General features: G+C 41.4%; 1 protein-coding gene across 3 annotated transcripts in view; it reads right to left on the bottom strand.

Moving 5' to 3' along the window:
• Window positions 1-1,293: 1,293 nt before the first annotated feature.
• The window catches only part of LOC124131699 (potassium channel subfamily T member 2-like), a 67,817-nt gene continuing 53,126 nt past the window's right edge, over window positions 1,294-15,984 (bottom strand). For all 3 annotated transcript variants that reach the window (XM_046495150.2, XM_048393886.1, XM_046495153.2), the window contains 8 exons: window positions 15,380-15,451; window positions 14,390-14,524; window positions 11,551-11,662; window positions 10,941-11,045; window positions 9,140-9,223; window positions 8,505-8,642; window positions 7,801-8,033; window positions 1,294-4,655 (listed from right to left, as the gene is read on the bottom strand). In XM_046495150.2, coding sequence (XP_046351106.2) covers window positions 4,238-4,655; window positions 7,801-8,033; window positions 8,505-8,642; window positions 9,140-9,223; window positions 10,941-11,045; window positions 11,551-11,662; window positions 14,390-14,524; window positions 15,380-15,451 — 1,297 coding nt within the window. In that variant the 3' untranslated portion in view covers window positions 1,294-4,237. The remainder of the gene's footprint in view (window positions 4,656-7,800; window positions 8,034-8,504; window positions 8,643-9,139; window positions 9,224-10,940; window positions 11,046-11,550; window positions 11,663-14,389; window positions 14,525-15,379; window positions 15,452-15,984) is intronic.

The following is a 15,984-nucleotide window of genomic DNA, read 5'->3' as shown; positions in this document are numbered from 1 at the left end:
AAGTGATGCAGGTCTCAGACGTTTACCACTTCGGTGAAACCCACGAGCACGGGTATGGTGCTGACAAACCTAGAAACAATCGGGGCGAACCGGGATTCGAACCCACAATCATAGGTTTCTGGCGTGCCCAAGTGACGCAACTCTGCACGGCGAATCACGGCGCCTTAGACGACTTCGTCACCCGTGCCCCCAACGGTGGTCTGTAAGTAATTGAGTCTGGACCAGGCAATCCAGTGATTGATATCATAAGCATCGATCCCCCCAATTGTGATACGATGATGTGCATCAACCAAGTCAGCGAGCCTGACCACCCGAACCTGTTAGTCGCCTCTAACAACAAGCATAGTCGCCTGCTATTGTAAGCATGGGTTGCTGAAGGCCTATTCTAACCCTATGTGGTAATGATAATAACGATGCTACATACAAAGTGTAGATCTGATGTATAGAGGACTAGTCTGCTGGACCAAACCAATGGATGTTTTGTACATGGATTTGTGCTTCACAATTTTATACAGCATGGATGTTTCTGCATGACATCCTAATAGACCAGTTGGTTATCGGTTGTTATCTTGTGTCTTGCACTCTTGGAAATTATGACTGCTTTATTAACTATAGGCCAAGTGAGTGAGTGAGTATGGTTTTACGCCGCTTTTAGCAATATTCCAGTAATATCACCGCGGGCTTCACACATTGTACGCATGTCGGGAATCGAACCAAGTCTTCCGAGTGAAAGCTTTAACCACTAGGCTACCCGACCGCCCCCTATAGGCCAAGAAGATAGGAGCGTGTGCCTCTCTGGATGAACCTGCCTCACTTCATTATTTGTGAGGGAGTTTCGTTTTATGCTGCTTTTAGCAATATTCCAGCAATATCAGGCAGGGGAGACACCAGAAATGGGCTTCACACATTGTACCCATGTGGGGAATCGACACCGGGATGGGTGGGGGAGCAAACGCTTTAACCATTAGGCTACCCCACCCCCTCGATTCATTATTTGTTATTAAAAGTGTAAATTGATTTGTTTCTTATTTAATGCAAAAAAACAAAATTATTTTCGTGCGAGATCTCTTCTAAAAGGCAAGTCAAGTGTTCACTTGACTTAATGCCGAGTGCCAGGAGGGTAACAAGAAGTACCATCATTTACGTGTTTTCCAATCCCAGACCTTCTGCTCTACCACTAGAGTGAGTGAGTGAGTGAGTGAGTGAGTGAGTGAGTGAGTATGGTTTTACGCCGCTTTTAGCAATATTCCAGCAATAACACAGCGGGGGACACCAGAAATGGGTTTTACACATTGTACCCATGTCGGGAATCGAACCCGGGTCTTCGGCATGATGAGCGAACGCTTTAACCACTAGGCTACCCAACCGCCCCTCTACCACCAGACCATAGAGGCAGTCCATATATGAATGAAATAAATAGATTGCTCTGAATGTATCCCAATACTAATAACACAAGAACCAGAGCTCTTCCTGCCATTATTGCAGCTAAGTATGTTCACCAAAGCATTCCCTCATCCTGCATAATCCAGTGCATCATATCTCTATTTTATCTTCATAAACAACCTGGGTCCATTTACCACAATAGCCTCATGACAGAAGTGACATCACCGCCTCCAGTGATCTTATCTCTTGTACAAACCAAAGCTTTCCATGGCAACAAATGGTTCCAGGGTATTTTCATGGGAAACTTGAGACACAAGATACTGCATAACAGAGGAGGGCATTCCGACAATGAAATTGTTAGCAATTACACAGAGCAATGGGCAGGACATTACCTTCACATAAAGCCTGAAGCTGAGGATATATATTCATGCATCAGTACTTTACATTCTGATGACAGCAGAAATCTGAATGTGGTTGCTGTAAATAACAGTGAGTTGCTGCAATCTATCAATCAGTTCACACACAATTTCACTGAAACTATTGTAAACAATGTTCAGGAAAATTTGAATAAAATCAGTAAAATAGATTACATACATAAGTCCAGATATACAATGAACACTTTGTTGATATGGTATTTCCATTGTCACATGCTCACTTTGCCTTTGGGTAAAAAACCCATCGAGACTCACTATGGCATGCACATCCCTCTATAAAGCTGTTTATTTTGGAAAAAAAGTGTGTACTAAACTCAAGAAAATAGGTACTTTCCCCAAGTGTTTCCTTAAAGCAGAACCAAGCACCATCTTGTTCATGAAATGCGTGTGCAGTACACACAGGTGTATAGTCAACAGTAGCATGAGCAGCCGCGACAGGCATATCCAGGATATACATCCAATGTGCTCTGAAAGGTGATCCCTCATTGACCAGAAACATGTACCTGTGTTTTAATGCAGAAATATATAACATGTACAGTCTTGATTATCCCTCGAAAAACGATTCCATTGGACTTATAAGGTAAAATACAGGTGAAAATTAGATGAATGGATCATTTAAAATTAGTGATGACAAAATGGATCACTGAAAATCAGTGATGACAAAATGGATCACTGAAGATGACAAAATGGATCACTGAAAATCAATGTTGACAAAATGGATCACTGAAAATCAGTGATGACAAAATGGATCACTGAAGATGACAAAATGGATCACTGAAAATCAATGTTGACAAAATGGATCACTGAAAATCAGTGATGACAAAATGGATCACTGAAAATCAGTGATGACTACTGGTGTTGACGAAGAGCACCTGCAACTCACACAATTAGGAATGATTGGGAGCTTATTAAGTTAATATCTGAGATTCAAACAGAACATCAAACAGACTAATGTTATTACAGATATAGCCTGATAAGGAAGATGTGGTTGTCAAATAATGATATACAACCATGAGTTAACATATATCGCACCAGTAACATTCGTTGTACTTGTTCTAGGATTCGTACATAGAGCAATATCACAATGTTTGTATGCAAGAAAAGGCTCTAAAAGTAAGTACATTGGCGTTCTTTACACTGAAACATGAACAGGACAACACTCCAACAACATATCTTAAAGCAACAAAATGTAGTTTAGGTTTCTGTTGACTGCTTCCTCATAGAAGGTGAAATGTACATAATCTCATTAAAATCAGATATATATTAGTTCTTGCTACCACTAAACAAAGATCTAAGGACATTACATTATAGGTCATGTCAGAACGACCTTTAGAACTTCGATCCAACCCATAAATGACCAACAAGAAGTCGCCATTAGCCAATCAGAAAGCAGTTTTTCGAGCTCTATGGCACTCGTTTCAAACTTGCAAGTGTGCATGGAAAATATTTTGACGAAGTTCTCTATGCAAAATTTGAAAAATGAACAAAAGAACATTCTGGTTTGTCTAATAAATGTCCGAGATTGTAAGGCAGTACTTCCCACGGGCAATGCAAAGTCTCTTCCATTCAAGTGTTTATACCATTAAAGCGAGGTCAACAATGATTTTGAAAGATTGAGTCATAAAGCCCAAAACTGTCGTTAGGAGTACCCTGTGCTAAACTTTTCAAGGGTACATGATTAGAAAACACATTTCGTCTGTCACTTTCCTGATCTCAAGCTCTGCTTGGCCGGATGAAAGGTCGTTCTGAGGTGACCCATACTGGGATGTCCTGAGATCTTTGTTAAGCAGCACTGAGAACTAAGATCTGATCTGAGATTGAACCTGACCATGCTGACTCTTCGATGGAATTCACCAGTACCAACGCTTCACAAGTCATGACAAGATAGGCAACTGTCGGTCACTTTCCAGGCTCTTCTCTGAGCAAGAGCTAAACTAGGAACATTTACCATTTTCCAAATGAACAAAAACACAAACACAACAGAAAGTAACAGCAAATACTGGCATGCATATGTCATCTGAATGTTCATGGAATGGTATAAAATATAAATTTAGAGGGTCGTAATCTTCAGCAGCATACAAACAACATGATATCCAAGTCCTTGGAATGGCCAAAAATGGCCAGCTCCAAAAGGGATAGTTCACACCAGTATGTGTGGCCGACATGACTTAAATCGCATGTTGAGTATTATTTGTGGTTTCAGTCTTCATCCAGAGATCCTTTGATCCTTGTACGTATTGATTCTGCACATAAACAGTCAAAAGCCAATTTTATTGTCTTTAAGGGCGATGTCATGATCTGATATTTATTTGCGACTCCAAACTTCTGTTTCAAAAGGTCACATAAACATCAGATTCGTCTTCTTAATAAACCGCACTGCGCATCCTAGAACATGAGTCATCTCCCCTTGCTTCGTCCTCTTACACATCTTCATCTGACACTTTCTGCACTTCATATTTCCGATTTCCAGTCGTTGTTACAGTTATGATGGGATTTGTATTTTGGTTCTTTGGTTTGGGTGAAGGGGTGTCATCGCCTCGATTCAGAGGTTCAAATCGTGTTGGTAACCGTGGTGATGAGGGCTTACATGTAGGTCTGTACAGCTTGGTGGGGTCGGTTACTGGTGTGACTAGAGAGGACTTGAGTATTGGTGTAATGACTGGCTTGTCTAGGACGATGCTGGCAGAGTGGGGTTCGGCTGCCGGAGTACCGAAGGAGCCTCGTCTCCCATCAGCCATCTTGTCTGCAGGCCTCATGGGCCCACTGTAGCTGTGAGCACGCGGTCGCCACTTTTGAATGTTGGGAATAGCTACCATAGAACTGGGCTGTATCACATACCTGGGGAAGCCAGAAAAAAAGAAAGATCCAGTTTATTTTAATACAACAGAATTAGAGAAGAGGTGAATGGGGTTTAACGTCATGTTCAAGATTGTCACACTTATAAAGTGCCGTCCATGCATGTATATATGTGGCTGCTTGTACTATTTGGTGCTGGTCCACTGAGATACCATGCCTCAGTTTAACATGGATACACTACTCAGACACAGCATACTGATTCCATACCAACCAGTCCATGTTTTATCCCGTAGTGCTGAGTGCCAAGCAGGGTAGCCACTAGTACCATCTCTTTATGTCGTTTGGTATAATGTGGCCAGTAGATCGAAAAAAACAATTTCCCGTTCTCTGAGAAGATTCAGCCCTATCAACTTGACCACAGAGGCGGTCAACGGAATGGGAGGTGGACTAGTCACCTGCCATAGGACACCAACACATGCGATCACACCAAAGGATAAAGTGTAACACTACTGGCAACCTTTAGGAAAAGGGTTAGCGATGGTGTAGAAGGTCATACACTATATCCCCTACTTTGAGTCGGCATTTAGGGGAGGGGTTAGCGATGGTGTAGGAGGTCATACACTATATCCCCTACTTTGAGTCGGCGTTTAGGGGAGGGGTTAGCGATAGTCTAGGAGGTGATACTCACACTATATCCCCTACTTTGAGTCGGCGTTAAAGGGAGGGGTTGACGATGGTGTAGGAGGTCATACTCACACTATATCCCCTACTTTGAGTCGGCGTTTAGGGGATGGGTTAGCGATGGTGTAGGAGGTCATACACTATATCCCCTACTTTGAGTCGGCATTTAGGGGAGGGGTTAGCAATGGTGCAGGAGGCCATACTCACACTTTATCCCCTACTTTGAGTCGGCGTTTAGGGGAGGGGTTAGCTATAGAGTAGGAGGTCATACTCACACTATATCCCCTACTTTGAGTTGACGTTTAGGGGAGGGGTTAGTGATGATGCAGGAGGTCAAACTCACACTATATCCCCTACTTTGAGTTGACGTTTAGGGGAGGGGTTAGTGATGGTGCAGGAGGTCAAACTCACACTATATCCCCTACTTTGAGTCGGCGTTTAGGGGAGGGGTTGGCTATGGTGTAGGAGGTCATACTCACACTATATCCCCTACTTTGAGTAGGCGTTTAGGGGAAGTGTTAGCGATGGTGTAGGAGGTCATACTCACACTATATCCCCTACTTTGAGTCGGCATTTAGGGGAGGGGTTAGCAATGGTGCAGGAGGCCATACTCACACTATATCCCTTACTTTGAGTCGGCGTTTAGGGGAGGGGTTGGCAATGGTATAGGAGGTCATACTCACACTATATCCTCTACTTTGAGTCGGCGTTTAGGGGAGCGGTTAGCGATGGTGTAGGAGGTCATACACTATATCCCCTACTTTGAGTCGGCGTTTAGGGGAAGTGTTAGCGATGGTGTAGGAGGCCATACTCACACTATATCCCCTACTTTGAATCGGCGTTTAGGGGAAGTGTTAGCGATGGTGTAGGAGGTCATACTCACACTATATCCCCTACTTTGAGTCGGCGTTTAGGGTAGGGGTTAGCAATGGTGTAGGAGATCATACTCACACTATATCCCCTACTTTGAGTCGGAGTTTAAGGGAGGGGTTAGCAATGGTGCAGGAGGCCATACTCACACTATATCCCTTACTTTGAGTCGGCGTTTAGGGGAGGGGTTGGCAATGGTATAGGAGGTCATACTCACACTATATCCTCTACTTTGAGTCGGCGTTTAGGGGTGGGGTTAGCGATAGTGCAGGAGGTCAAACTTACACTATATCCCCTACTTTGAGTCGGCGTTTAGGGGAAGTGTTAGCGATGGTGTAGGAGGCCATACTCACACTATATCCCCTACTTTGAATCGGCGTTTAGGGGAAGTGTTAGCGATGGTGTAGGAGGTCATACTGACACTATATCCCCTACTTTGAGTCGGCGTTTAGGGTAGGGGTTAGCAATGGTGTAGGAGATCATACTCACACTATATCCCCTACTTTGAGTCGGCGTTTAGGGGAGGGGTTGGCGATGTTGTAGGAGGTCATACTCACACTATATCCCCTACTTTGAGTTGGCGTTTAGGGGTGGGGTTAGCGATAGTGCAGGAGGTCATACTGACACTATATCCCCTACTCTGAGTCAGTGTTTAAGGGAAGGGTTAGCTATGCTGCAGGAGGTCATACTTACACTATATCCCCTACTTTGAGTCGGCGTTTAGGGTAGGGGTTAGCAATGGTGTAGGAGATCATACTCACACTATATCCCCTACTTTGAGTCGGAGTTTAAGGGAGGGGTTAGCGATGGTGTAGGAGGTCAAACTCACACTATATCCCCTACTTTGAGTCGGCGTTTAGGGGAGGGGTTAGCAATGGTGTAGGAGGTCATTCTCACTCTATATCCCCTACTTTGAGTCGGCGTTTAGGGTAGGGGTTGGCGATGTTGTAGGAGGTCATACTCACACTATATCCCCTACTTTGAGTTGGCGTTTAGGGGAGGGGTTAGCAATGGTGCAGGAGGTCAAACTCACACTATATCCCCTACTTTGAGTCGGCGTTTAGGGGAGGGGTTGGCGATGGTGTAGGAGGTCATACACTATATCCCCTACTTTGAGTCGGCATTTAGGGGAGGGGTTGGCGATGGTGTAGGAGGTCATACTCACACTATATCCCCTACTTTGAGTCGGCGTTTAGGGGAGGGGTTGGCGATGGTGTAGGAGGTCATACTCACACTATATCCCCTACTTTGAGTTGGCGTTTAGGGGAGGGGTTAGTGATGTGCAGGAGGTCAAACTCACACTATATCCCCTACTTTGAGTCTGCGTTTAGGGGAGGGGTTAGCGATGGTGCAGGAGGTCAAACTCACACTATATCCCCTACTTTGAGTCGGCGTTTAGGGGAGGGGTTAGCGATGGTGTAGGAGGTCATACACTATATCCCCTACTTTGAGTCGGCGTTTAGGGGAAGTGTTAGCGATGGTGTAGGAGGCCATACTCACACTATATCCCCTACTTTGAATCGGCGTTTAGGGGAAGTGTTAGCGATGGTGTAGGAGGTCATACTCACACTATATCCCCTACTTTAAGTCTGCGTTTAGGAGAGGGGTTAGCGATGGTGTAGGAGGTCATACTCACACTATATCCCCTACTTTGAGTCGGCGTTTAGGAGAGGGGTTAGCGATGGTGTAGGAGATCATGGAGGTGGATCTGATGCTTTTCTCACAGTAATCATCTTGACTGAGGTCAAGACTCTTCAGCCGATTCCTGATGACATCAGCAAGGTTCAAGTGGTCTGAGTGTTGGAATCCAACAAAGGGATTCTTGTGGCTGGAATGACTCAACTTTCTTGTGCAACTGTTTGAGCTAGTCTGAAAGACAGAAAAATTTCAGATTAACATGTAGTTTGGAGGAATCAAACATGACAGCAACTGAAATACACTTCCCTTTTCTACTTGTGTATAGGTTTGTTCTTATTCTCTTCTCAGGGCCGACCCTTGAAGATCCAGGTTAGAATTGGTCTTCAGCAACCAATGCTTGCTGTAAGAGGCGACTATGTTTGTCGTAAGATGCGACTAATGGGATCGGGTGGTCAGGCTTGCTGACTTGGTTGATGCATGTCATCGTCTCCTAATTGCGTGGACTGATGCTCATGATATCAATCACTGGATTGTCTGGTCCAGACTTGATTATTTACAGACCGCAATCATATAGCGGGAATATTGTTGAGTGTGGCGTTAAACAACAAACAACAGTTATCCATCATAAGTCTGCAAAATATTAAGTGCAATCATTTAATCAATGTAAAAAGATATGTGGCTTCCAGTATCAATGTAACTTACGTCCGAAATGTCATCCCTTGTCTTCTGTCTCTCTGTTCTATAAATAGCAATGGGGATTTCCCCTGTGGCTGTACACAAGCCTTGGTATAATTCTCCATATGTTGGGAACCGTGTCACCGTGGTGTGCCGAACTCGAATCTGAAATTATCAGTTCATTATCAGTAACATACAAAATTTAGAGAAAGGTTTTCATCAAAATACTTCTATTAGAACTGGATTTGTAGCAACAATAATATGTATATGTATTATTCATGATAAATGGCACCTTGGAAACTGAGGCTTGTTAGTTATGACATTGAACAAGTAAAAGAATAAAGTTTTAACTACAAATTTTGAGAGCCTAAATCAACAAACCACAGATTCATGTGAGTGAGTGAGTGTGTGAGTGAGTATGGTATTACGCCACTTTTGGCAATATTTCAGCAATATCATGGCAGGACATGTTTCACGTACCACACTCAAAATTGTTTTTTGTTGTGGAGTCTCCTCAACAGGGGAAAAAGGCTGTTGTATTCTAGAAGTAGAGTTTAAGCCAAAAAGAAATACTTTATGATCCAGAAATAATGCTTTTGAATATTGATCATATGAGAGATATGAGCCTCTTAGAAAGATGAAACATTCAATACCAAACTCACGCTAGAGAGATGTCCGGAGTTCTCCTCTGCATCGATGCCCAGCAACAATCTCACAAATGTGATCAGGTACCCTTTCACGAAGGTCTGAAAATGCAATAAAAAAGGTTACATTTCCTATGGACAAAGACAGGTAGGCATATTCCTTTATACCATGGCTGTAATGGTCATATATATTAAAACCAAATTTACCGTATTCGAAGTAATAAGTGCCCAGGGCGCTCACAAAATTAGAAATAGGGTGAAAAAAAAAAGAGAGCTGAAAGATCGTAAATTTCATGATTTATGTTGACAGCCTGAAATGATACATAAGAAAAGTTTGTGCGTATTATACACGACAGATATATTTTTCCAGAATTTAATTGCCCATAATAAAGGGTGCATATAACACACAAGTGCGTATTATACACGAATAAATAAGTTTTGTGTACATTGATCAATTGGAAGGGGTGCTAATTGGGATTGTTCACAAGCCAATATATTAGTATATATCGCCGTTGGCGCTTATTACGTTGTATACGGTAATTCGACTTGTCATACAAATGCAAGAGAACATAAGGGTAGATAACTGACAGCTGAAGGGGAAGGTCACTTCCAGGGAGAACGGTCAAAAGAAAGGATTGACCGGGTTCTAAGTGGTTCTAGAACTAAAGAAAACTGACACAAAACTTTACTTAACCCAATTCCAATTGCTCTAACCTGAGTGAGTGAGTGAGTGAGTGGGTGAGAGTGCCATCAGTCAGCTATAACACAACAGCCTGTAAATAACTCTGGCCCATGTTAACCAATGACCAAAAACATCAGCAACGATCCTTGCCATCAGGGCATGACATCTGCCAAGTCACATTCATATTAGTCAATTCTTACTAAAAACCAATTGTACCCCAAGGAGTGCCTTGTGCATGATGCAGAGATCTTGCCAGAAATGTATAAATGAGAGGAGGTCCCCACTCTGAGTTCTAGAAGGGGAGATTTCCATTCATAGTCATAGCGAAGATCATAGATGTGTTTTTCTTAAAATACTGTCAATACATACTGACATTGATTCTGGTTATAAGCAGATTGATGTTACTAAATATATTGCAGGAATTTCCTTGAAATCATTCACTTTTGTTTTAGTAGTGAAAAAAATTACTATTAATTACAATTACTTTACTAAAGACAAACTACTTTGTGATTCATTTACATGTACTAATATACTCTGCAAAAAACATAATGCAAAAGTAGTAAAATCGTAAATATCTGACAGAGTGTTGCCGACATCCTTACAAAATTGATACCAAAAACGAATTGGTTACTTCTGCATGGATTGGGATTGATTTGTGTTGATGAGAATACAACAGAAATTAGGTACGGCAGAAAAATCAAAATAACACAATCACGTGAGAGCCTGGTGCCAAAACAGACTAACATGACATGCATGTGCAACATAATTTGTGGGGCTATAAAAGCTTTGGGTATTCTTTTTTTATGCTATTACAATCTGACATCAAGTGAACATCGAAAACATGCAACGACTGACGGAAGTCCAATGCCATCAGATGACTGCAAACAGGAGAATCATCTTAAGCAACAGTTGATTACCATCTGTTGATTATTGATATGATGAATAACATATACATCTAAAATCACTTTTGTGTTTCTTGTTTTGCAGAGTATAGTTCCAGTATATAAAAATATTGTGCACTGTGAAATGTGACTTAGATTATTTTTCTTCGCGATTTTACACCCACAACTTGTGATTATAATTAAGTTATGCATCCCACAGTCTCAGGCCTGGCATTATCTCCGGAGTTGGGTATACCTGGTATAGCAATGTGTCCAACATACTGGCACTGAACACCTGCCCAGCAGCAAACGGAAGTCGGAAGATGTGGCTCATGTTCGACCCCATCGTCTGCTTCAGCTTCTGTAATAACAAGAACAGGTTTCAAGCTGTGGTCATAGTCCGGCATCCTCAGGCATGTCAATCAAACAGCATGCACATTGGCTGCATAACTGATCCCTCTGGACATAGTGAGTGAGTGAGTATGGTTTTACGCCACTTTTAGCAATATTCCAGTAATATCACAGCAGGGGACACCAGAAATAGGCTTCACACATTGTACCCATGTCGGGAATCAAACCCGGGTCTTTGGCGTGACGAGTGAACACTTTAACCACTAGGCTACCCGATGGACCCCCATCAGGACATTTGTTGGTCCATCGTCTTCAGTCAATCCCAAGGATATTGGGCAATGTATGCAACGGATACAATCCAAGTGACCTCACCAAACTTCAAACAGCAATTGAAAATTGACTTGATCTGCTTGTTTGCTGTAATGCCTATGACTTCTGAAACTGGTCAGTAATTATAAGCAAGATTGTCTATATCACTTCCCCACCTCTAGTGGAATATTTCCCACACCACCTACCTGTTCAAGACGTGAGACTCTCTGGGAGTATATATCATGGGCACGGAACTGCATGAACCTCATATTATTGGCTTGATTCAGCTCAGTAATAATGTTGGCATTTGGAAATAGCCTATAAAAGGGAAAAAAGTATATGTTGTCATCACAATCTCAAATTAATTAAGAGGTAAACATATTGTGTTTTCACTGAAGAGCTTGGTTTTGTGTAGATTTAACCACTCTAATTTACAACAATGTTATGGCCGTCAAATCAGGTGTTCCAATCAGAGGTGGTTATTGTGAATTTTACAATAAATTGTATATTTATATACTTATCCTATCTCACACTATGCATTTCTTCTTTCCATCCGATGTGGAAAAGTGCCTGAACAAAGTTTCCAGCTTCTAAAAAACAGTTCACCCGAACACCTCCTAGTATCACCATGGTCATGACCCAAACAAATAGGTCACGTACTGTAATCCCATGCATAGCGACCTACACGACCTAGGGCTGGGACGATACACAAGGTCACGATACGATACGTATCACGATAGTGGGGTCACGATACGATACGTACGATACGATACAAAAAATAATGTCACAAGCTGGTGGAAGATGATGAAAGTTTAATGTAAAATAGTTCTCATCAAATAACTCAAATTTTCCTTCAGAACATGTGTCAAACACAGCACATGTCACTCAATAGCAAGACTCAAAACACCTGAGTTAAGGCGCCTGACTAAATACCTGGATTTTCTGCAATAAAAATGCATTCTAAATGTCATCTGAACAGCAGAACTATTTGGTAAAAACAACCACTGGTTTGTGATTTTCTCACAATGATCAATGAAAGGCAAATTGCCTGAAACTCTGAACTTGAATAATCAACATCACACTAATTAGTAAATCACAAAGTCAGACATGTTTAACTGATGTCTGAACATTAACTCTTTCAACACCAGTCAACCAGAAGTGTTTACTGCTGGGACACCAAGTTCCCAGAGACTCTTGTGTGATAGATGAAGCCAACATTTATCAAAGAAAATATCTGCTTGTAAAATATATTTGCCACTACATGTTATACACCATTTGAAAGGTCTGATCCTATGGTTTATAAATATGAAAGTTATGTTTTTCACATTATTTAAAATAATGCATTTACAACTTAATTAAGTTGGTTGTAAATAAAAAATGTAAGCTAACACGTTGTTAACATCCAGATTAAGGACCAAGGAAGGGAAAACTTGACGATTTTCGGCAAATATAAGAATTCATAAAATCCACTTACCTATTTCTGTTTTATTTTCATTGTTTACGTAATTGGAAAATCATTTTAAAAAAAGAATTATGAATAGTTTCTGTCATCACCCATTTCCCGATAACAGCGGCTGTCCGCTCAGTAACATGAAGAAATACCCCCGTTTTCGAGGCTTCGTATGAATAAAACGTTCTTCTAAGAATGGCATATGACACATCGCTGGAAAGCTTATTCCTTCATCTAAATTCTCGTAACATCGACTGTTTTTTTCCGTAGTTATAACAAGCGATTTCGTTGGATTAAAATTGGTTTCTAATGACGCTTTCTTGACGAAATCTGCTACAAGTTTCGTGATTTGACAATTTTGAGCACTTGACCTAAGGCAGCCAATCAAATTACAGCTGTGATACCAAGCTCGTGTTTGATTTCAGAATTTGGCGAAAGATGTTTTGTTAAATCGTGCTATTCTGAACGTTTTAAGCAGGAAATCACGATATATATTAAAAATATGGAACTTCGTGAACGTATCGTGCTAGGTTACGAGCTGTGACAAAGATTTTTCATGCATATATTTTTGCATCCAACATTGTGTCCGAGCCGAGAATTCAAGGCGACGAAAGCCGAGATGTCATTTGACTTACATTACACGCGATAGCACGAAAAGATGGAAATAATAACTTAGATGTAATATATTTTTGTTGATATCATTTATTACTTTGTATAATATATTTAAAGATTTGTTTAAAACGTCTTTATTTTGCTCTTTGACATGTTCGATGTGGACCCGTATTTCAATAACATCGCAGGAATATTAGTGAATATTTTTTTAATTTATCGATAAAAAATGATAAATTGAATTGGAATATGTATTTCAGACATTATGAAATGTGATAGATTTAATAAATGAATGATATTACAGGTAGGTCCATAAAAATATATACTATTTTGACGTGACTACGACTTGGCCGGTAAACCGGCCTACGGTGTCTGGGGACTCGATGCTTCTTGGCCGGAAAGCCAGTCGCCATGTTTGAAGGCTGAAACTAATACGAGTCATTTGATTGGTCGTACTACGAAAATCAACCAATCATATTTGTCCTTGTATCATCGCTTGATTTTCTTTACTGACTGCGTTGGAACAAAACGGACGATGTAAACAGCGGCAAATACGTTTTGATACTCGTAGTATATCAGCTGTGTATCGTTTTGTATCGATACATAGACCCACGAATCGATAGTCGTATCGAACTGTAATGTATCGTGATACATCGATGTATCGGTGAATCGTCCCAGCCCTAACACGACCTGATCACGTGATTACCCCTGCCACATCATTCTCTATCACAGAGCTAACAGTCTAGAGGAGCTGTATTACGGAGATAGTTGATAGAGCAAAAAGAATGTGAGATAGGTTCTATAACACTGCCCCGACAAGAACGTGCGAACGGGAAAACACACCATAACAAGCGATATAATCCACATATGCTAGTCGGACATAACAGCATGAAATACTTAAGAGTCAAGACATTAAACACAGAGACTGATAAAAGTGCCATTATTTGACCATGTCTCTGTTTTACTTTTGTGGACGGTCTCCATACCTGAATATGGTCTGCACAGCCACAATGGTCTGAGCGTCACACAGAGTTTCCTCCCCTTCCTTCTGGTTGGGAGTTCTGTTCACCACCACCAGGTGGCTGGCTTTGTTGATACCAGCTTGCAGCAAGTCATCAACACTGAAACAATTTGGAAAAGACAAGTGAGGGTGTGGGAAATAAATAAGAATTAATCAAATATGTCTTGTACATGTATTTCTATGACTATTGCTCAAACATGTGAAACAGCTATCAGATGACTTGTGGAGGTTAGGTGAGGTGAAATGGGGTTTAAGGTCACTTTCAAGATTATGGTACTTGTAGTCCAGACTTATACCAGGTTTGATAGTCCTAACCCACAGAGATACCGACCTGTGAAGATACGGGGTAGAATAGGTCTTCAGCAACCCATGCTTGCTGTAAAAGGCGACTATGCTTGTTGAAGAGGCGACTAACGGGACTGGGTGGTCAGGCTCGCTGACTTGGTTTATGCATGTCATTGATCCCAATGATATCAATCACTGGATTGTCTGGTCCAGACTCGATTATTTACACAGACCGCCGTCATAAAGCTGGAAAATTGCTGAGTGCGGCGTTAAACAAAAAACAACCAAACAAACGCTGAGATACCATGCCTCAAGCACAGCATACTGGCTCTGAGCCAGCCAGTCCTGTTTTAACCCTTTAATAATGTTGAGTACCAGTGGCTGGGATTGGAATCACCGACCTTCCGCTCTCCAGCCAGATGCTTTATCCACTAAACCACAGAGGTGGTTTGTTTTGTGGCAAAATTTACAAATGGTTTTCAGACTGGTTTACGTGGAAATGACGAAAATATAAATATTGTAATAAGGGATGAGTACAAGTGATTCCCTTGTTTGACTTTTTGTGCAAAGATTTGTCACAAAATATTGCAATAGTTTTTATCTGCACCCGGCTTTATATACTGGGGAGGTACTCTGATCACATCAGGGCAAACAGCACAACGATACGTACCTTGTAATCCGTCCCTTCATCCAGTACACTAACGGAAATTTTGATATTGTCTCAAGAAATATTTTGCTGGGTCTGAAATAAACATCATCACATACATTATGCCAAAGGCAATATTAATTTGAGTGAGTGAGTTGTGTTTAAACTCTACTTTGAAATTAAAAAAAAATTAGATCACAGCGTCTACGTTTGTTGTGGGTGGAAAGCATGAAGCGATGCAAGTCTTAGACATGTGCATTTGGTGAAACCCACAAGCATGTGTAAGGTGCAGACACTTTTTGTTGTACAAAGAAACATACCAGTAAATACACGAACCCACCAAAACACAGCCTAGAAACATAATCCACAAACACAGGATTCTGGCACACCTAAGGAGCGCAACTCTCCCTAGACGACTGTGCCACCTGTGTCCCCTAATATTTATTTCTCAACAGCCAATGCTTTTAGCTGTCAAGGTTGAACCCACATATCGGATGACCGACAATAAAAACTGACACAATCAAATGACAGACAGTAGCTTGTACAAAAACAACTATATTGGAGGTCTGAAATCACTGGCATTATAAAATGATTTTAATGCTAAATCAATAATCTGGCTGCAATGGCAT

This window comes from Haliotis rufescens, unplaced genomic scaffold, assembly GCF_023055435.1.
Source record: "Haliotis rufescens isolate VD_foot unplaced genomic scaffold, xgHalRufe1.0.p SCAF_1, whole genome shotgun sequence".
Taxonomy (NCBI): Eukaryota; Metazoa; Mollusca; class Gastropoda; order Lepetellida; family Haliotidae; genus Haliotis; species Haliotis rufescens.
The sequence above is the reverse complement of the archived record's forward strand: the minus strand, read 5'-3'. Positions and strand labels throughout refer to the sequence as shown.